The sequence below is a fragment of the Aptenodytes forsteri genome, unplaced genomic scaffold (genome assembly GCF_000699145.1).
Source record: "Aptenodytes forsteri isolate BGI_AS27 unplaced genomic scaffold, ASM69914v1 Scaffold54, whole genome shotgun sequence".
In the NCBI taxonomy this organism is placed as follows: Eukaryota; Metazoa; Chordata; class Aves; order Sphenisciformes; family Spheniscidae; genus Aptenodytes; species Aptenodytes forsteri.
Window position 1 is genome coordinate 7,194,742 of NW_008796044.1, and position 21,802 is coordinate 7,216,543.

Below are 21,802 nucleotides of genomic sequence, written 5' to 3' on the forward strand. Positions count from 1 at the left end.
TCCCACGGTCAGGGTCAGGAGCCCAAGTGCCACCCATGGTCTGGGAGCTGGCCAAGCTGTGCAGGGACTGCCACTGAGCCAGTGCAGAGCTGGCAGCCGGGCAGGGCACCATGGCAGCACACCAGGCTGCACAGCACAAGCTGGTGTAGGGCTGGGGAGCGGCATAGAGCTGCCTAGGAGTGCAGACAACTATCGATTTGCTTTGCTTTCAAGAAAAATGGAGCAGTGAAGCCATGGGGGAGAGGGGGTGAGAGGCATATGTGTGTGAGCTGAAGGAGAGATGGAGGATGCAGACAGCAAACAGGCATCCCTAGGGGCTGAATCCAGAGCACACGCACTGCTCAGAGCTTCTTCTCTCTCCCCCTCACCCCAACAGGAGATGACAGAGGTGCCCCACAACCGCAGGACAAACACGCACTCGGACGCCCCAAGCAGATGCCTGCATGCACACACATCAGCTGTTCACTCGGGAGGCTGTTAAGATGCTGGATCCGGGCCCAGAAAGGCAGAACAGGTCTCTCTTGAGGGATTGCCTCTCGATTCAGAGGGTCAGCCGCAATTTAGGAGGTCTGATGAAGCAATAAGCAGCAGGAGCAAAGTCCAGGGTGACGCAGAGATGCAGGAGCTGGGGGGGAGCTGCCAAGAGCCCCCAACCTCGTGCTGTGCATCCCAGCCCTGCACCGGGGGGGTCACAGCCCTCCAGACCCAGAGCCCTCGCAGCACCTGCCAGGAGAGGTGAGACCAAGCTCCTACAACGCTGCACAAAACCCACCCTTTTACGCACAAAACCAATAACAATCTGGCCAGGGACATGGCAAGAGCCAACAAACACGCTCCTGCCCTCTCACCCCCACGCGCATCTCTCTGCAGCGTCGCAGCCCCGACCCGCAGCTGGAGGCATCCCCTGCCTGCTGCACGCAGCCAGGGCCGCTCCCGCCACCGGCGTTTGCCGCCACTCCCACTGTCCACCGCCTTCCCGACAGATGTGCAGCACTGAGATCAGCATTTTGGGCTGTGGAAAGGTTTATTTGAGGCGGGTGAGGAGGGATCCCTGCCGAGAGGCTGAAGATGGGATTTCATCCTTACATCTGGTTCAGCTTAAAAAATCTTGCCTGAGCTGCTATAGATACAAATAAATTGTGTATGAGCGAGGGGGCGTGATGCAGATGAGTGCATCCTGCACACAGACACATCGCACATCCATGGCTCAAGCTCTGCCTGGGTCCCAAAGCAGGGCTGGGGCGGGGACTACCCTGGGACAGGAATCTGGCTGAGCACAAACCCACCTGAGCAGTTATGGAGACACATGACTGCTCTTGGTGACCCTCTGTGGATCCAAGGTGCAGGAGGACCACCTGAGGCCATGTTCTCTGGAGGATACCATGCTGCAGCATAGAGCCTAATCCTTGGTAGCAGTCTCCCTCTGCCCTGCTGCTGGACCCTGCCATCCCCGGGGCATGCACGCCCCATGGGGTAATGCACAGTCCCAGCCCCAAATCTCCAGTGCAATGGGATGCTGCAGAGCAAGAGCAAATACAAAAGCCTTCCCCACGTCCCCTCCTCCACTGTGGCCATCCTGTGACATCCCCCTCCCTCAGTACACGTGGCCACTGCATCCCACCCATCCTCCAAGTGTGGGGCCAAACCAGAGCTGCCACCCCCAGCAGGAGCTTTGGGCCACCCAACGGCCACATGGGTCCCACCAGCCCCACTGCTGCCCCTGGCCACCCCAGCCTCTCTCCTGCTCACCTGGGGTGATGCTGGCTGGGGAGGGGACCTGGCAGGGTGGTCTCAAGGGAGGCAGCCTGCTTGGCAGCCAGGCACCTGCCAGAGCCCATCTCCTCCCCCGGATTTTATTCATGAGGCATGACAAGTGGGTGAGCTACAGCCAGCCAAACAGCTCACCCAGCAGCCTCAGACAGCAAGAAAGCAGGAAGAGCACACCTTGGCTAGAGGTTGAACCCAGCCCCCATGATGCTATTTTCTGCTCTAACCAGGCTGGACAGGTTTTGGGGGGTCCATGCAAGAGGATGCCCTTGGGTCCTAGAGTCAAGGGGTGCCAGATGTGCATGGTAGAAGAGACTAAACTTGAGGTCCTGGCCAAAAGATGAAAACAGTTAGCTCATCATTTTGCTGAGGCCAAATTTCTTGCTAAATAGAGTCTGTGTTCAATGCTGGGAGGCAGGCCGTGCTGCGTGGGAGTGCAGGGAGCCCAGGGGGACGCTCCCCTCCGCTGCCAAAGCCCACCCACTGCCACCAGCCAGGGATGCCGCAGCCTGGGCGAGCTTTAGCAGGAGGGATCCGTCCCAGCTGAAAAAGAAAAAAAAAAACCCCAAAACTAGAAAGCAGCAAAGGGGCTTTCTGAGGAAGGAAAAGGGCAAAGGAGCTGTCAGATGGTCTCCAACACGGTGGCATCTCCCACTGGGCCTTGGAGTCAGTGCCAGGGTGTCCGGGACAGGAGCTGACACAATGGAAACATTCAGGCTGGTTCCTCGCACGCACACGAACATGCCGGAGACAGCCAGGACAGAAAAGAGCTTATTTCTGGCTGATGCACGGAGGGATTTTCTGTTTGCTGCTGTGTTTTGTATTTGTGGCTTCCCGTATGGAAATGCTTTTTCCCTTTAACCTCCACCCACAAGCCCAATGGATTTTGTTGCAGTTTTCAAACCATATGGTGCATACATCAAAAACATAAAGGATGCTATATTTAAAATATTACAAAGCAAGCCAGGAGCCAGCATTTTTAAACTAGGGCAGTGTCTGAGAGTGAAAAATGTGGGGATTTAGGATTTTCTATACCAGATCAGAGAAACAGCCCCGATAGATGAGAGAGCGCCAGGTTGGCAACCTGCCACCTTGCAGCAGACTGTTGCTTACATAGTCTGGTACCCACTTCTGGGAGAGGATCCACCTGGTTAGCCCCACATCTGCACCCTGCTGTTTCAGAGAGACCACAGTGTTGCTGAGTCCAGCACCTCTCTGCCCTGATCATTCAGTTTAGCATCCAGCTGATACTTGGCAAGGTGGTCTGCACGTGATGCTCTAGAAAGACAGCCCCAAACCATAATGCACTGAGCTAATTTCTTCCTGGTTTCTTCTGCGATCAGTTGACTCCCTGATGAGCTGAATACCTCCTGTATTACTCCACTAATCGCTCTGTGTATAGCATCATTTATCTGGCCAAAACAAGCAGTGCAAGGAAGAGAAATTCTTGCCTTTTGCAGGCACAGGCTAGAAGACTGGAGACTCCTCCATGCCATTTCTCCAGGCTGGAGCTTGTACTCCTATTCTGCAGAGTGCAGTACACTCACTTGTTTTATTTTAAACCATATTCACGCTGGCATTGTAACTCCAACCTGGGAAACTGCGTCATAGCCAGGGAATGAGGGGTGTTGGATTTGCTATTTTTAACTCCTTCCACTCCAGGGAAGGAACTGAAATCAAATCTCTATCCAGAGACACTGTATAGATATTAATGCAATGAAAAGGGAATTCGGACTGGAGGTGACAGCTGGCAAAGCAAGCCCTGGCGTCACAGAGGGGACAATCTCCCCATAAATAGGATGCATGGAAGGGGTATATGTTACAGAGCAATCTCAATGCCATCAGCACGTGCTCAAAGGGACAGGAGGTTCAAGACCAGCCACCCCCTAGCCAGTCCCATTCCAGGGGATGAATTACGGCTCAGGGCTGGCGGCAAAACACCATCAGGAGCTTCCCCAGCAGGCTCCAAATTCCTCTATCCACACTTATATCCTGGGAAGGTGCTTTCTAAAACAACTGGAATCTCATCAGCTGTGCTCCTGGGAGGGGGCCAACACAGCCCAGGGCTGCAGCACAAAGGGCACCGCCACATCCCCTTGGAGCCCTGCTGAACAATCAAGCTGCCTGCAAACCATGGGGTCAGAGGAGACAAAATGTACACCTGCAGTCAATTAATACAGACCATCCCACAAAAACCATGCAAACCCTCTTTCAGAGAAGGGCTCAGCCGAGCCCCAGCCATCCTGGCCCCAGCAGGGTCCCTGCAGCCAAGAGCCATGCAGCACAAGAGGGTGTTTACCGCTTTTCTTAATCTACTGTAATCCCCACTCTAATTCTGTTAAAGGTAGCAAATGGAGCCTTTAAGTGGTCATAAAAAGATTGTACCCACACCCCATGGAGCTTATTTGAGACACCTGGCCGTGCATATGGGTGGCAGAGAGGGGAGCACAGCAGGTGCCAGGGCTGTGCGGATGGTGGGGTGCAGTGGGGGACAGCACCATGCCAGGGAGAGCCCCATGGCCACCAACAGGTTTCAGGCATCACAAGCACTGCAGGATGGCGCAAGGCATCAGACAGGCACACTGAGCCACAGGCTCCTCAGGACAGTGCTCGAAAACACCATGTCACCAGCCCTTTGCTGCCTGATGTTCATCTCACCCACCCCATCCTTAGCGCCTGCGGTTAGGGTAAAGCCTCATTGGACAGAGCACCTTTTACAAGCTATGAAGAGCACAGCCCCTTGGCACTGCAAGGGTCAACAGAAAGATACCCTGGAGGGGATGGTCCCCTACCAGCAGCACCCCTGAGCACAGTGATGAGGGGCTTGGCCAACAGTGGTGACAAGTGCCTGATGGCAGCATCTGATGCCTCTCTGCGAGACACTGTCCCAACCCACCTAGCAGAGGCAAAAGGTGGGTTCAGAGGGAGGAAAATCCCTCCCTGCAATGCAGGGGTGCACTAAGGAGTCCCCAGGACAGAGCAGGCTGGAGCGGTCACAGGCCACCCCCGGTGCAGAGCCAGTGTGAGTGGGGCCCTTGGCAGCCTGCAGCTGCAAGCCCTGCCTGTGGCTGTCTCCTAGCACACGTAGGTGTGCGCTCATGCAGGCATGCATGGCCAGCCACCACGGCAGCCTGGCCTCCCTACTCCTCCACGGGCAGCTGCTGCATGCTCAGATCCATCCCACTGCCCTAGGAGAGGCAGATCCCTCTGGGCTCTGCAAGGGCTCAAAAAGCTCCTGCGCAGGCTGGTAAGGTGCTCCAGTCTCACCCAAAGCTGTTAGTGTTTAGCTTCTGCCACGTGTTGGTTTCAGTTGGTCGGAAACTGCGCTTTCGATATTAAAAGACAGCAGTTTTTGTTCTTCTTGCCATCTGTATGTTTGTGTATTTCCCCTACCACCATAATTAGCAGGCTGGGCTCCAGCCAGGCTCAGGAGGAGATCTTAGTACGACGTCTTCCCAGCAATTTGAACAGCTTCATCATTTCTTTTATGGCTCCCCTAGTACGGTCCCCATCACCAAGATCGTCACAGCCCAAGCTGTCACTCCCACCACCCAAGCAGAGGCAGCAGGGGTGGGAGGCTGCGCTCCAAAGAGCATCAGTCCCTGCAGCTGCAGGGGCCAGCACCCAAGCAGCACAGGTGAGGGCCAAAACCCCACGCCATGAAAGGCGGCAGGCGGTTTGTCACGCTGCTGCCTGGTCCCCTGGCAGGGACCCACGTCACCAGCACCTCCAGAGCTCTGCCGCAATGAGCCCAGCTCTCTCTGCCCTCTCTGGGGTGTGCACCACTGCAGCTAGCTGTCTCCTATTTGCAAAAACAAGAGGATAAAACAAATCAGTGTGACCTTGACAACAAACAGAGCCCAGCTGATGCCCGGAATCTCCCTCCAGCTCTGAAGGAAGCTGGCAGCACCACATCCCACTAGTCCAGGGCCAGCCGCCTCCTCCCTGCAGCATGCCTCCGCCTCCTCCACCTCCAACCTACCTGCTGGCACTAAGGCTTGAAAAGTCACTCCAGCTGGCCCAAGGGTGGTCAGGACCCAACGAAGCCCAACAAGACCTCAGTTTCCATTCCAGACTAGCACTGTCAAAAGCCTCTGCATGGGTTTCGGCAACTGCATCTTTCCTCCCTGCCCCTCCCCAAGCACACCCACGCCTGTGCGCCTTGGGCAAGCCCAGGTTGCTCCAGATGCGGAGTCTCCTACAGTTGCTCCTGCTCCCCCCACTGCAAACCCCAGCACAAAGACAACAGCCAGGGAAGGGCCTTGCACAGTGATGTTTGCGAAGCCCTTGTGGTTGAGCAGCTCCGGCAGCAGGAAGCCGGGATGTGCTGGGTTCTCCATGTAGGACCATGGGAGAGGACTGCTGCTGTTACTGTAACTGCTCCGCCTTGGCAAACCATATTCTGGTTTCGGGCTGTCTGACAGACAGACTTGAGCTAGCACACACACAGACATCTGCCCGAGGCAAACAGCAGGACAGAAACATACAAGCAAATCTGGCAACTTTATGTGAATTAAATGTGCATTTAATTGAGATTTATGGGAGGGGTTGCAATAGCAATTGATTATCAAAAATCAGATTATTTATGGGGGTTTAGCAACTATACAGGAGATTAATGTTGTTTCCAGAATAAATCCTCAGTAAATATATGTTTCCCCAGTAATCAGCTAATAACACGTCATCCCAATTATCTCATGAAAGGGGCACAGAAGCTCTGACAAATACTGAAAAGATATATTGTTGTCTGCAGAGCAGCACCAGAAAGCCACAAGCCACACTCTGCCTCCAAACCATGTCTCCACTCGTGTCCTCCACCACCAGACCATGGCCAGGGGATGCATCCAAGTCCCCTCTGCCAGCCTTAGTCCTCCACATGTCATGGGCAAAGACTAGATCTAGGATCCAGATGATACTTTGCCCAAAGACATGGGGAGATTTGCACCCCAGGGCCCTGAGCCTGGCCAAGGCAAGGTCAAGTCACTGCAGTCACTTGCATGGCGACAGGTGATTATATCAAGAGAAGAAATAGCATGGCTCCTAGGACGGGAAGAGGAAGCTTATTCCCAAGAGCAAGAGGCAATGTGCATGTGTCCTGCAACAGAGTACAGTTCCTTATTTATACAGTTTTATATTCCTCTCTGCTGGCAGGGACTGCCTGGGCTGCAGCAGCTCCTCTATTTTCCTTAAGTAGCGCTCACTCATTAAAAACATATTTATTGAAGATTAACAGTTCTGGCAGCAAGAAGCAAGTAAAGCTGTGCCACGCAGCCAGCCCTGCCAGTGCCTCCCCCAGCCCCCTGCACAAGGTGCTGCACAGCCCCATCCTGAGCTGGCGAGGGCCACCCTGTGCCCTGACCCGTCCTCTCCCCGGACACCAGGATGTGTTGCTGGGATGTCCCCAGGGACCTCCATCCCTGGGAGGAGGGGGCAGCTGGTCCCTCTGAGGGGCAGGAGGGTGCCCTGCCACTCCCCATGGCCAGGGCAAGCGCAGGACCACTACTCCGGGATGCAGAGATGCTCTGGCAGTCACCATGGCAACCCTGGTACACAGCTGGGGCGAACAAAGCTGACAGGAGAGAAACAGAGAGAAAAAGGAAAGAGAGAAGAAGCGGGGGGGGAGGGGGGGAAAAAAGGAAAGGGAAACAGTCTAAAGTCATGGAGCGAAGGCTGGAGCAGGAAGGAGCGATGGGGTGGGAAAGCACAGGTGTAGTGGAAGAGGAAGAGAGCTGCCTTTAGGCTGCTCACCTTGGGACGACCTTCAGCAAGGTGACCCAGGGTGTGCACTGAGTGCACCACCGAGACATTGTCGGCCCCGCTGTGACTGTCCCAGCAAAGGGTCCCTCCAGGACACAGCATGTCCCCCCTGCCAGTTCCCAGGCTGGCAGCCTGAGGCTGTGCCGCGGGACGTCCTGCTGCAGCGCAGGCAGGCAGCACCCTGCTAGAGACCCAGGGGACTGCAGGGAGCCCTGCCCACACCCTGAGGCAGCTCTCAAACCCCAAACTGAAGAGACCCTTAAGGTGATGGATAGATGAGTGTCTGTGGCCAGGTTATTCAGCATCTTCATTCTTCCACTAGCAAAGATGGATTGGCCCAGCTTTTGGGTCACAGCACATCACACACAGCATGCTAGCTCAGGGCCGCCCACACTCCCACTCCCCACTGCACCCCAGTTTTGGGGTCCAGGCCCATTTCTCAGCCCAGCTGTGCTAGCTCTTTGTCCTGCTACTTCCCTGCCTGTGTCCCCTGAGCCCCCAAGAAGGCATTTTGGAGGCCAGACTACCAAGACTTTCGAGTGGAGCACAGGGCCCTTCAGAGCAATAGCCACTCCCAACCCCTCAGTGGTGGGCCACCTCCATGGCTGGTTGTGAAAGGAGCGTGGAGGCAGCGGGGGACATAGGACGCTTTGTTGCATGGCTTGAGGCTCATCTGAACCCCTAACCCAAGATCAGAGTAGGAGGCAAAGATGCAACCACAAATACATTGACATAAGCCCTTGTACTGCAAGAACACAGGCTGCATCCACTGCCAAAGCATGCTCCACTCTCGCTTCTCCGTCCCACTTCATTAGAGGCAGAGAATTAAAAAACAGACATCAGGGTTTGGGTCAAAAAGCAGCAACTACATCCTCTCTCAGCTGGAATGGAAAATAACATCCCACTTGGCTGTTTATTCTAATGAAATAACAAATCCCAAAGGGAAGCTCCCCCTCTGCTGAGCCACCCTCACGATCGCTGAACGATAAACACAGAAACAGCCTCTTGCAGGCAGATAGCAAGTGCTGGGGTGGTGCCTCAGCCCACTGATCACGGGGACCAGAGCAGGTACCCGGGGAGCGGGAAGTGGTCAGCAGGGCTAGCTGTACATGAAAGCCTGGCAGGAACAGGAGAAAAACTGAGAAAACTCCCAGGAAAAGCACTGGGTGAAACAGCTCAGCCATTTTAGCAAAGAGAAGATGAGAGAAACCACTGAAGTAATTAGCGCAGATGCTACAGGAGCAGCTGGAACAGGGCAGCAGGCGATGGGCACCCAGAAAGCTGCTGCTGTGGGAGAGGAGCACCCATCCACGGCACGGGGCTGTCTCAGCAGATAAAAGCACACCTCTGCACCGGTGCTCACAGTGTGACACTGTCTAAGGGGGCTTAACATCCCCCCCCAGCCACATCCTGAGCCTCTGCTGGTAGGACAAGGGGCGGCCCAGCGATGGGGCCAAGAGGCACCAGGCAGGGCTCAGTGCTGGGCAAGGACAAACTGGGCCGGGGACAGTGGGGGATGCAGTAGGACAAGGCACATCTAGAACAATAAACTCCCATGAGCATATGAGGGGTTTCAGCACAGACGTAATCCTCTCCCCTCCTCCCTCCCACAATTGTGCTCCCCTTGGCTCCTGCGTATGCCCAGAATTCCGACTTCAAAAGGAGGGGGGGGCTGCCAGCGCAGGAAGCGGCAGGCAGGCAGACATGGCTGTCTCCTGCTAAAAGCCTTTGGTGCCTTTCATCAGGGCTGGGGGAAAAAACCAGCCTTCAACCATCAGGCTGGAGGCGAATGGCCAAGCCCTGGCATCAGGTCCTGCTGCCCAGCAGCCCTGTGCTCCCGACATGGGTCAGCCACAGAGATTTAACCCTCCCTCCTGGACAGGGTGGGTTTAGCCCTCCCCATCCCACCTCCCTGCTATATATATATTAAATAAATCCATCTGTGTACAGTAAGCACCAGAGATCCTCTTAACCCTCCACACTCTCCACTCCAGAGTCGGGGCTAAGCACTGCCACCCCATGCCATAGGCACAGGAATCGGGGCATTCTCTGGTAACAAACCCATTCATGCAGCTCAACTTGCCTGTGCCAAGGTCACGGCTCCCTTCCCTGCTGAGATGTCCCTCCCAAGCCAAAGCAACAGTCTGTCCTCAACAGCCTCTGGAAGCCACATCTCCCAGCTCCTCATTAGTGACAATTAACAGGCAATCAACAGGCCCAGCAGAGCTGGCACTTTCCAGGGAACAAGTCCCCTTTCAGTGGGGGAAAATGAACATGTGCTTTGTTGTGCACGCTTTTGGCTTAAATGAGCCAAAAACTGCCTGCAAAGGAACAGAATTATTTCCCAAACCAGACCCTTTATGCCACCTGACCAGCCAAGCAAGGAGCGAGGGCTGGGGCAGCCGCAGATGACCTCTCTTGGCAAGCCCTTGCTCTGCCACGCGCCCGCAGGATGCTCTCACAGCAGCCCAGCAAGGGGCAGGCAAGGTGGGAGCAGGGACTGGGGGTAGCCCCTGCCTTGGGGAAGGTAACAGGCACTCACCAGCAAGGACTGTGCTGCTGGCTCAGAACCACCCACTGCTCCTCCAGAAGTTATTTCAGACCAGGTGAGAAGCTCCTCAGAGTCAGCAGAAGCCAGCCAGGGCAGGCAGCACCTCTTCACCCTCCCCAGGCTAGGGGCTGCCTCAGGGTTTGGCAAAGGAGGCAGGGTAGAGACCTCAGCACCCACAGAGGGTGGCTGGGGTTGGACTTCAGCTACTGTGCTACAGCATTAAAAAAGCTGTGGGCTTGAGAAACACAGCGAGATCAGCGCACAGATGAGTGGCCACCCTTTGCGAGAGGCCAGCACCGGGCAGCACATGCTCTCCGGCTTCGCCATTCCCCAGCCTGGAGCTGGGCAGGGCTAACCCATCACCAGACTCTGCTTTCCTGAGTATTTGCCTAGCTGATGAGGAAGAAAAAGGCAAGAAAGCAAGCAAGAGGGAGACGGCCTGGATGTGACAGGCTGGCAAGTTTGACAGAGGAGTCTTGTTAGCAGTGGTTTTTTTTCCTGCAGTTCGAGCGGGGGCAAAGCCAAGGAACACTTCCCAGCAGCCTGCACCAAACAAGCCTGGCTGCACAGAGCTTTAATTGCCAGTGGCAGAGCAGGGGTGGGCAGCAGCAACTGAAGGGTCCAGGAGGACAGACAGCAGAGCAGTGCTGACAGCTTCTGCCACAGCGCTGACAGCTTCTGCCGCAGCACAAGCTCCATCCTCATCCCACAGGATGGGAAACTCCTGTTGTCTCTCCAGCCACCCTTCCTCCAGCATGAGGGGTGCATCTGATCCTGCGCTGTGCCTGCTGGGGGCTGAGCTTGGGGTGTTTCACCCAAAGCCGCAACACCCCGATGAGAGCACACCGTGCCTTGTGCCACCAGGTATTTGGGACCACAGGCCTGGGCCAGCTTGGGTGCAAGCCTGCAGCTCAGCTGGGGCCCAGGGATGTGGGGATCAGCAACAGACACAGCAGACCTCCACCAGCTCTCCAGGGGGAAGGAGAGAAAGGATCTGGCAGATCTCTAAGCTGACTAAGAGCTCTGAGTGCTCGGTGGCTCTGCTGTACCAAGCGCAAGCCAAAGCAATTAGCATTTCTTGGAGACACTCCGTGTAATCTTCCCTGAGTGATGGGGAGAGCTGCCACAAGCACAGGGAAGGGCCTGGAGCTGCTTCCCAGGACCGCGGAGACGCTGTGCTGGCAGTGATGCAAGGCAGAGCAGGGCTGTCCCGCTGAAGGGACCTCCTGCCAGCGGCTCTGGGACCATGGCTCCAGCCAGGCGCTGGGGAAGTGCACCCTCACCCAGCCACAGCCCCAGACTCATCACCACCAGATCTCGCCTCCGGGTGCTGCAAGCTGTCAGGCAGCAGAAAGCCAGAAGACAGAGCAGAGAAGCAGCTCTCGGCATCTTTCTTGGAGCACAGCCCAGGTGGGAAAGGCCACCTTGGGGAAAGCCAGGGCCAGGACCAACCTCATCCATCAGCTCCCAGGCAAGGCTGTCAGCCTGAGCCTCGAGGCAGGAAAGGAGCACAGATGAGCCTAGAGCTGTTCGGGGAATCATGCAAGAACAGCAGCAGCCAGCTCAGGCCAGCCATCCAAGAGTCATGGATTATTTTTAACGGCTACTTGTAGAACACAGTGAGCACCCGCAGGAGAGACAGCCCAAGCTGATGCTCTCCCCAGCCCCATCCCTCTCCACAGCACGTGCAAGTAACATAGCTCACAGCCAGGCTTTTTATAGGGTTTCCCATTCCCGCTGGGCATGCAGCTCAGTGGCTCAGTATGACCACACCACCCCCTCCCTCAGTAATCACTCCATGCCGTTCACTAAAATCTTTCCATTCCCTCTCTAGCTGTTTCCTCTTCTTTCCTTATTAGGGATCCACCTACCTATCCATCTTCTCATTCTCTCCCCCTCTGTGGCTATTTTTTAAATGCCATAAAAGCTTTCAACTGGTAGCATCCTCAGGGATGCAAGGGATTTTATATGTAACCCATCACAAGCCGTCATCACCACATAACTCACACATACAGGCAGTGACTTCTTTTCTCAAAAGCAGGGGAGGGGAGAACATCCACGCTTGGTCCCTCAGCTCTCCCTGGCCAGCTCACCCAGGGCAGCACTGCCAGGCACCTCCCATCCCAGAGGGGAAGGGTAAGGTCCAACCCACTCCTCTCCCAAGGGGCAGCTGGGCCAGATAGTGGGGCAACAGTGCAAGTCCTCTCAAGTAGCATCTGTGGGTGTACGAAGGGATGGTTTTGATCACTGAATAAAAGGCTCTGAGCTGGGGATCATCCAGCTTCGTGCCTTAGCATCTGCCACCAGATGAAGGAGGGCTTCCTTGCTGAGAAGATGGCTGTGTTTCTCCCTGTATGCCCATGCACATGTAAGCTGCTATACTGCTTGGTTCCCATGCTGGTTGATGGTCAAGAGGTGGGGGATACATTGGTGCTGCCAGCAAAACTCCCTCCAAAGGCACAGCCTGCCCCCAAGAACTGAATCTCTAGCAATAGCCTGGATAGACAGGGAAGACCAAGGTTCTCCTGATCAGCCCCAACCTCCAGCCCAGCCTGGATGGAGGGAGTGAAGAAGCATTCAGGGACCACACAGGCACTGCATCAGCACCACATAAACCACTTTTCTCTCCCTGATATGGTTATTCCCTACAGAAGAGCTGCCTTCCCCTTCCCTCCCAAAGGTCTGGCCAGAGACCTGATGCACATACCAAAGACGCCCCCTTGCCACCTGCACCCCAGCACAGCTTAGCAAGAGCCGAAGGCAGGTTGCTAAGTCTTTACTGCAGGGGAAGGCTCCCTGGTGCAGGCTGTCTGGCTGCCACTGCCAGCGAGGTGTGGGCACGCTCACCCAGCCGCAGGACACCAGCCTCAGCGGCTGCCAGATAGGATTAGGCTGTGCATAACCTGAGAGGTGCCCCGCAGCGCGCTAATGCGATGACACGCTCTGTGTCACCAGCGGGACCCGCCAGAGCCCTTTTGACCAAGTGCTGGATCTGTCTGCGACGGAGGCAGCAGGTCTCCAGGAGCCCGAACTTGGTCACATCACTCTCAGACAATGCTTGGGTGACACGGCTATTTATAGCACGTAGGAGGTTAGAGGGAGCTCGTCTTACCTTGCTCCACCTTCTTCATCCTCCGAGGACCGGGAGCTGATGCAGAAGGTGCTGAGGCGGAGGGGGAAGCGGGGCGATGGGGAGGGACACCGCACAGCCCCTGGCACAGCACAGGGCAGCCGAGGCGGAGGGAGGGAGGGGTTTGCAGGGATCGGCGCTGTGCTGTGATCTGAGCGCAGACCAGAGGCTGTGCCAGCGCAGACGAGAGCCGGGGAAGCCTGTACTCTATCACACTCTGAGGACTGCTGCGATACGAGCAGAGAGAGGGAAAATCCGGAGCAGAGCTGCCTGCTCGGACGGCAGAAGCCGGTGTCGAGCTGCACAGCACGCTGCCTGCCCAGCGCCGCCCGGACCTGGCTCCTGCAGCCCTGCGCAGGCAGCTGCCCTACATAGGCTGCATTTGAGCTGGGTGCTGAGAGCGAGCGGGGTCTGCACCACCTCCGGAGGGGCTCTGGGACCTCTGCCTGCCCCAGCCCCCATTTCTTCGGGCCAGGCAAGGAAAGCCTTTCCATGCCTTTGCTGTACTCAGCACCTGACCATTGATCTCCAGTTTGCAGGGCAAGCACGAACCATGGGGACCTGCTGTAGGTCCTTCCTGGCAGCCCAGAGACCTGTTTGCTCGTGTAGTCACGCAAAGGCATCCCGGCTGATGCAAACCTTGCAGCCACACCAGCCTGCTGGGAAAGCTACTCACTGCCCCAGCCGGGCACCACTGTGGCCAAGCCAGCCAGAGGTTATTTTACCCAGGAAAAGCACTCAGTGATTCAGTGCAGCAGGAGACAGACAGGGCAGCAGCAGCTGACAGACAAGCCCTGATCCAGCCCTGCCTCATGGCCAAGGCAAGGAAGCCCCTTCTTTCAGAGAGGGGCTGCTAGGGGTAGGCAGCTGCCCCTCTGACACAGCTCTGGGGCTTGGAAGGGCTGCAGCTCCTGATGTGGAACAGAAATGGGTTTACACCCCAGCTTTCTTTCCTCCTCTTCTAAAGCTTTTAGCAGGAAAAAGTCCTTGACCTGCAGTGAAACACAGCCACCCTGGGCTGGCTACCCTGCTGGGACCCTCCCTGCCTCCGCTGAGAATCCAGGCTGGGGAGCAGCTGCAACTGCAGGATCCCCACCACAGCACCCAACATGTCCCAGCAAGTGCTGCTGAGGCAGGGAACAACCCACCTGGTCCCTCAGCTGCTTTAAAAATAGCTCCCCTTCACAAGCAAGCGCCCCTGGGCTGGGCAGTCCTCCCTGGGATGCCTCTGTGCAAAGCAGTCCCCAGGGCTGGCAGGGGGATGGATGCCAGGAGAAAAGCAGCAAGATCTTCAGGGTCAACTAGTACAAAACACAGATGCTCAGAAGGACAGGCAGAGCCTTGCAACGTGCTTTCACAAGCAAGATGCTACAAGCGTGTTTGTGAGGGGTGCTGTACTGCGGAGCCTGGTATGTGCACTTTGGGAGCTCACACTTTGAGTCCTGGTCTAGATTATGCTTGTCTCATCCAGCAGCAGACTGCAGCCTAGCTGCATGTATCTGAGAAACAATCATATAATTCACTACTGTGAGAACAAGTCAAACCCTGAAACTTAAGTTCAGATTGCAATGGACTCAAGTTGGGCTGAGGAAGGGCTCCAGAGCTGGCACAGCACCAGCAAAGCCTTTCTTGCCCCACAGCAGTGTAGTGCTCTCCAAAAATGTGCCACTTGTTGCCAAGAAAGAACACAGAAGCTAACAGGATGGCTTCAAACCCTCAAGCACATGCTCCCCTCTTATGCTGTCCTGTTTCTTAGAGAAACCTTCCCCCCCAAGGACTTTCCTAGTTGTCCAAGTCTCAGAAAAAAGATGATTCAAAATGGAAGTGGAGCAAAAATGTCCATGAACAAGTGGATGCTTGGGGCTCAGAGGACCTTGCCAGGGTAGAAAGGGTAAGAAGAAAGGAAGGTCAGACAGGCTGCATAAGGAAACCATAGTACCAGCTCCTTTTTCTTTCAGATCTCCGCCCCAGGCAGCAGAGAAGGCACATCAATTCCCAGGCCAGGGCTTACAGCTGATACTGATAAAGCATTCAGAAGACTATACCCAAACTGAAAAATGCATGTATAAACTATGGCCTACCAAAAACCTGAGCCGCCATCAAATAAATGAGAACTGCGCACCCGAGTTTGCTGCCACGCTAGATCAGTTTGGTCCTGTAAGCTTCAGACAGCCCTTTTCTAGAAAGGAAGGCATGTGCATCAGTGCACTCAAGCTCTTCTACTTCCCCAGTGATTTACTGAGGCTACAGACTCAAGAGGCAGAGATGCTGGGCACAGGAGGACTTGGGGCAGCCTATGTGTCCTCCAAGCAAGAACCACCTTCCTGCTACAGGCTGCCAGTCACCCTGCTGCGCTTGCCCTGAGCTGCTCACAAGCAAACTTCCTGGGCCTGAGACATCTGGACCTGGGCTCTGCCTTCCCTACAGCTACTGTGGTCGCTCCTAGTCCCCTTTCATCCTGCAAAGCTCTCTCCTTCCCCCATCACTCTCCACCTGAGTCCTTGCCATCACCAGCTTACCCCAGGATGCTTTCTGGAGGTGCTGCAGTGCTCACAACTGAGAGGCGCTGATGTATTTAGTCTAAAAATATCTAATTAGATGTTCCAACCGCTTCATTGTGGCACCATCATGATAGGACTGCAGGGTCTGGCAGGAACTTGGTGGGTTTGCCTTCACTCCTTCGCAGCTTTGCAGAAAGCAAAGGCAGCACCACACTGACTCCTTGCTGCTAACAGGACAGTCTGTCATTAGTCCAGCCTGCTGGCATCACAAATACAATTATCTGGCTAAACCAATCATCACTTTGTCATTAGAAAACTTGCTATTTATTTTATAAGAGCATGGTAGGCCCTTGAAATAATTCAATTGCTTCAATTGACTTTACAGCATGCACTTCATTGGCCTGCAGGACCACTTTCCATGGCTTCTGCTCTTCAAAGGGCAAACTGCCAAGAAAGATGGTTTGCAGGAGAGCCTGAACAAAGCTTGGTGAGAGGACAGAGTCCGTCCACCAGCCTAAGGACAGAGAGAAGCTGCCTGGGCTCTGAATTTTCTGGCACCAAAGTGAATGCAATGGATGACTGTCCCTTTGCTAGGCTGCCCAGGAGAACAGAGGGGACAATTTATATCAGGCTGTTTGTGGCAGCAAAGTCAGGCTTGGGTGTTAATTGAGAGGACCAAGATGTGGGTGGAGAGCCTGAAGTTCACTTTGGTGCCCAAATTCTGCAAAACGCAGTGCTAGAGCCCTCCTTGGAGAAGCATGAATGCTAGGTAGCATTCATGGCTGGGTTTGGAGAGAACATACTAGGAAGGTAGCTTTTTATCTCTTGCATCTGTGTCCTTCCTTTCTTCTCTGTCCCACCCGCACCCATACCTTGAACTCTGAGTCTACTCCAGCCTTTCTGAAAGCTCTCCTCCTCCTACAAGCATCTTCCACAATAACCTGCCAGAGAAGGAAGAGCTCTGCTTGGAGACCTGCCTCTTTCCCCACTGCATGTGAAGAGCCTGTCCAGCAGCTCTTGGGGGAGCAGGGGTGAGGAGCATGAGGGCTTACCCAGAGACAGAGCCCATCTCACCAAGCACCCAGGGACTAGGCAGCAGCACCACTGCTCTAGTGGTGCTCCTTCTGCTGGGTCCTCCCTCACTGGAGCTGTGCTTTGTCCCCAGCTCACTGCATGCCTGTGGCAGCCTCCAGCATTGCAAAGATGAGACAGGAAGCAGTGTTGACCAGGAACCATGAGTGCTACAACTGAAAAGGCTCATCTGTACCATAACCCCCCCAAGCCTGGTGTCACCCCTGCAAAAATTAGAGCCTCCTCACAAGGAAGACACTAACACTGCTCATAGCACCAACAGGCTGATCCCTCTGGGTTCACTGCACTTCTGAACACAGGAGAAACATCATGTCCTCCTCAGCAGGTCCTACCCCACTGGGTGGGGAGACCTGGTGAATCACCCTGCCTGATGAGCTGTACAGAGCAGAGCTGGAGCTCCCAGAGATGTGCAGCACCATGTGATTCCTCTTTAATTACACAGGGGCTTAATAGAGTTTGCTGGTAAACACCTTGTAACCACATGTGCCTAGAGATTACTGGATAATTATGCTTAGTGGATCACCATGTAGCAGGGAGCATGATTTAGGAAAGACAAAAATAACCAAGCAAACATGCTGCATTCATCAGTATCTGTCATGAAGCCTTCCTGCCCAAATGCTTAGCTGGCCAGCCTTTCCTCTTGTCTCCTTCCCCAGCTTTCTGAGACTAGGGGTGCCTCCAAGCAGGAATTTGAGAGGTGCCAGGGGTTGGGATGGTCTCGGGAAACTTTCCACTTCGCATACCAAACCCTCTGCAAGAGCTCTCCATGCTCTGACAGGCTGTCAGCTGCTCAGAGGAAAGAGGAGGGGGGATAGGTGGTACTGATCCCCCCCACCCTGAATTAACTTGCCATGGGGACAGAGCCTGGTCTCCCTCTTCAGGGTGCATGTTGGAGACAGAAGGGAGTCTGGAAGATCTCTAGTTTGTGAACTAGTTTCAATTACCCATTGCAACACTGACCCAGAGCCTGCCAAACCTGGTTCAACCCAGGAGTTCGCTGGGGTTTCACCTCCCCCAGGAGTTGTGCATGTCTTTGCTCAGACCAGGGTGGCCCATAACAACAAGGGGCACCTTGCTCCTGACAAGACCAGTGCCAAGACTTCCAGCAGCCCCCCTCCCACCAACAGAGCGGGACCAAAAGAGACAATGTGCAAATGCCCATGGGTCCCACTGGGGCGACCCCTACTCACAGACCATACTCACTGCATGGACCTGCAGCACCCAAACCTGATGGCTATCTTCAAAGCAGCAGAAGGGATTATTCACAATCATTTCAGAGAGTCTTAAATCCCTGGGGCAGTTGACAGCTTCAACCCTTTGCCTTTTAATGAGCACAAACACAGCATTGGTTACGTTAAACTCCCTGCACCAGGCCAGTTTCTGAGGGAGAAGTTGAGCCCAGAATGTAGGGGATTTCAGGGGGTGATTTTGAGGGATGTTCTCTTGGGCAAGGGTTTGTACTACAGGATCCAGCTTCAATGGAAATGCAGAGCAGCACTGATAGACCTGTTTATGAATGTATGAATCCATTTGCAACCAATTAGCAGTGCTAACCAGAGTGGGAGGTACAAATAGCATAGCTAATGTAAATATCAACACTGTGCCCTCCAAATGCTCGCTGCACACCTGGTGAGCCCAAGAGGAGAGGCCACCTTCCCAGCCAGCACAACCCTTGCACCCTCAGGGCCACCTGGTCTGCTTTGCAGCCTCAGGATATGAGTTTACACCCAAGATCAAGGGCCTTTTCCTCTTCACCTTAAAAGCAAGATTTCCATATGGTTTTGCCTTCCCTGCATCATGGGAGAGATGATGACATGAGGCCTCCAACCCTGGGACCCATACCAGGGTGAAAAGCGAACCCCTGTCCCCTCAGCAAGGGCAGGCGAGACTCCTGTGTGCTGTGCACAAAGCATCTTCAGAGATACACCTGTACAGCCCAGCAAATACCGCACAGAGCTCCCCGGAGGCCTCAGATAGTTTTGCACAACAGCATGGCTTGAGGCCAGCCGTGGCCCACAGCCCCAGGTTTCCTGCCTCACATCAGCTTCAGACAGGATAGAAGTGTTATCAAAATGCACCAAGTAAAATGGAAAGGAGTGGTGGGAATTCACAGATTACATGGCGGTATTTTATCCTCAGCTGCGCATCTCTGGTTTGCCAGTCCCAAAATTTTGGTCCTGCAGCCACAGGTACACCTGTACGTCATCACCCCATGCACAGTCTGGCTTCATCCATCCTCCTCCTCCTCTTCCTATGTCTCCCTCTCTCCTCACATCTGCACAGGTAGGGTCCTGTGCACCAGGAGCGACACCAGATTGGGGAGGCTGGAGTGCAGCCAAGTCTGCTGGCTGGATCCCACCACATCCGAGCCCTCGGTCACTACAGGGGCTGGGGGAAAACAAGCAAACAAAATCAACGCAGAGAGCAGCAGAGCTGGCCATGCCTCGGAGGCAGAGCTGCAAGCAGGGTTGGGAAGCCTCTGACCAACGAGTGGCACCAAGCTCCCCTGAGCCACTGGCTGCTAGCAAAGGGCTGCAAAAGCCATTGCAGGTCACTGCCAGGTAGCGTCAGTGGAGTGAAATAGAGATGGCATGGAGACTGACACAAGGCTCCCAGGCTCCTTTTTTTGCCTCACAGGCACATGGACCTGAGGGATATAGGCTGGGTAGGGATGCGCAGAGCTGGGCGAGGCAGCAGCAAGAGGGGAGAGACAGCTTTTGGCAACATTCACACCAGTCACAGGACATGCTGATGGACGAGATGGCCCCGTACCGCATGCCTTGCTGACAGAACCAACTAGGAGAGGATTGTACCATTGCTAAGAACAGACATGAGCCAGCATTTGGGTACGGCAAGCCCTGCTTTGAGTCCCTCAGCTACTGGGAAAAAGTCTGGAAGCCTAACAGGGCAGAGCCCACTGCCTTGCATGATTTGCACAGCCCTTGTACCAGGTGTGGTCCCAAAGGGACTATAAGTAATCCATAAGTAATTAACCCACAGCATAGGAAGTGATTAGCAGATGTTACAAAGTTCCCAAATCTTTACTAAAACACAAGGCTGCTTAGAAAGAGGTAATGGCAATATTTAGGCAAAGATTGCAAGCCATCCAAAGGGCTGGGCAGGAGCCACAGTGGCAGCCTGCTGCTGGCAAATCCAGACACTGAGGCACAGCCAAGTGATGTGCCCAAGGTCACAGAGCAAGGCAGTGGCAGAAGGAGGAGCACCTCTCAGGAGACTCCCAGCTCTGCGCTCGCTGCCTGCCCGGTGGCCTCCTCCCATGAGTCATGTCAGAGCAACAGGCAGGCAGCGTATTTGGTTTGCTGGCACCTCTCTCTATGTGGGGGAGGACCCAGTAAAGGAGTTTTGCGGCACAATCAGATAGTTATAACACACCAGTGCCATAAGCAGCCCTTATCACTATCAGCAGCCAAGCTGGCTATTAAGAGCTGGAAAGGAATCCCAAAAGGAACCAACACTCCTTTGTCAAATTCGGCTTAGAGGAAGCTTAACAGTCCCACCTGACCACTGTGGTCACTGACACCAGTGAGCACTGTGTGCCATCACAGCCCTCCGCACCGGAGCCGAGCTCATCACCCAGAGAGACAGAGGGAGGACCCTTTGTTATCAGGCATCCAGCATGGCTCGGTAGGAATCGCTCACTATTGTTTCCTACCTGGGCACCACCAGCCCCACTCCCCCAGGAAGGGGCTAGCTCCTGTCCCAGGTGTGGCTTGTGCAGAGGGCACCTGGAAAGTTTTCTTGCCTCTGACACAGCCCAACAGAGCTGGAATCACCTGTTCTGTTGCCCTGCAGCATGCCAAGGCATTTTTCACAGTGTTTTGCTTGGGAACCACCCCAAGCCCTTGGATTGAGAAACCTCAACAAGCAATGGAAAAGTCACTGCTCTGCCGCTTTCTCCCTGGGGGAGTCCTCCTTTCTTCACATAGCCTCTAGGATCCACAGGAGGGAGGGCACCTTCCTTGGGCAGGTTATCCCAGAAGGAAGACCCTCAGGTGGCCATCAGCATCAACTCCTTTGGCTGGGGGCTCACTGCTTTTAAAAGAATGGACCAAAGCCGTGCTAGTGAGGTGGGTACAGCTGTCACAGTGAGGAAAAAGAAATTGATTGTGGCTTGATCAAACCTGATCAGTTTTTCCAGACTTTGCAACAAGGACACAAAACCAGAAGTAACCAGACTAATACCAGGTGCTGGTTGTCATCTTATGCAGCACATTTCCAAGCTCTGCTTCTTTAGAAATTCATACATAGTGCATGAGTGCCTCTGTCCCTGTCTCTTACACATGCACAATAGAAACACCCACATCCCCAGCTGCAGAAGGTACACGTTCTTCAGTATTGCACCTGTGCTTTGCTCAGGTCCCTGGTTTCTGGGTCTCTCCTTACCCTGCTCCTCCTCCCCATCAGCTGTTCCCCCTATGTCCATTTATATGTAGGTAGTAGCATCAGCAAGTGAGACTGCTGCCTGTCAGAGTGCTCCTGGCTCCCTCTCACCATGTTGCATATCAACATTTTAGTCCATGATTTGCCCTCCAAACCCCAGAAATACAAGCCAAGAAAAGTACTCGGTGGAGATAAGCACCATGGCTTAGCCCACATGAAAGAAGGGCCAGCAAAGCCAGACCCTGTCAGAAAGCAAGAGGCAAGCAGGAAAATAAAAAAAAAAAATCCATCCCATTAGGCTTGTCAACCCTGTTGTGACATTTTCTTTCCAACTCCTCCCAGCCAGATCAGTGCAATACCAGCCCCATTCCCACAGCAAAGGCAAGGGAAAGCCGTACTTACTGCTAGTGCTCATCTTGCCGGTCCTCCTCTGTCCTTCTCATTCAACAAAGGGGGCAAAGACGCTCTTTAAATCCTCTTTTTCTTCTGCCCCCCACCCCCGGTCAGTGGGAGGAGGCTGCCTCTCTCCTTCCTAGGGGAAATATTTCTGTGCGATCCGCCGGCTAACGCATCCCAAGGCAGCTCCGCGACCCAGCGCGGCTATCC

The 21,802-nt window shown here is 54.6% G+C and overlaps 1 protein-coding gene across 1 annotated transcript in view; it reads right to left on the bottom strand.

The window, feature by feature from the left end:
• ABLIM3 (actin binding LIM protein family member 3) overlaps positions 1 to 21,726 on the bottom strand; it is a 58,184-nt gene extending 36,458 nt beyond the window's left edge. Inside the window, exon 1 of the mRNA XM_009285737.2 lies at positions 21,599 to 21,726. Within this exon, the coding sequence (XP_009284012.1) occupies positions 21,599 to 21,611 (13 nt within the window). The 5' untranslated portion in view covers positions 21,612 to 21,726. The remainder of the gene's footprint in view (positions 1 to 21,598) is intronic.
• Between the last annotated feature and the right edge of the window lie 76 nt (positions 21,727 to 21,802).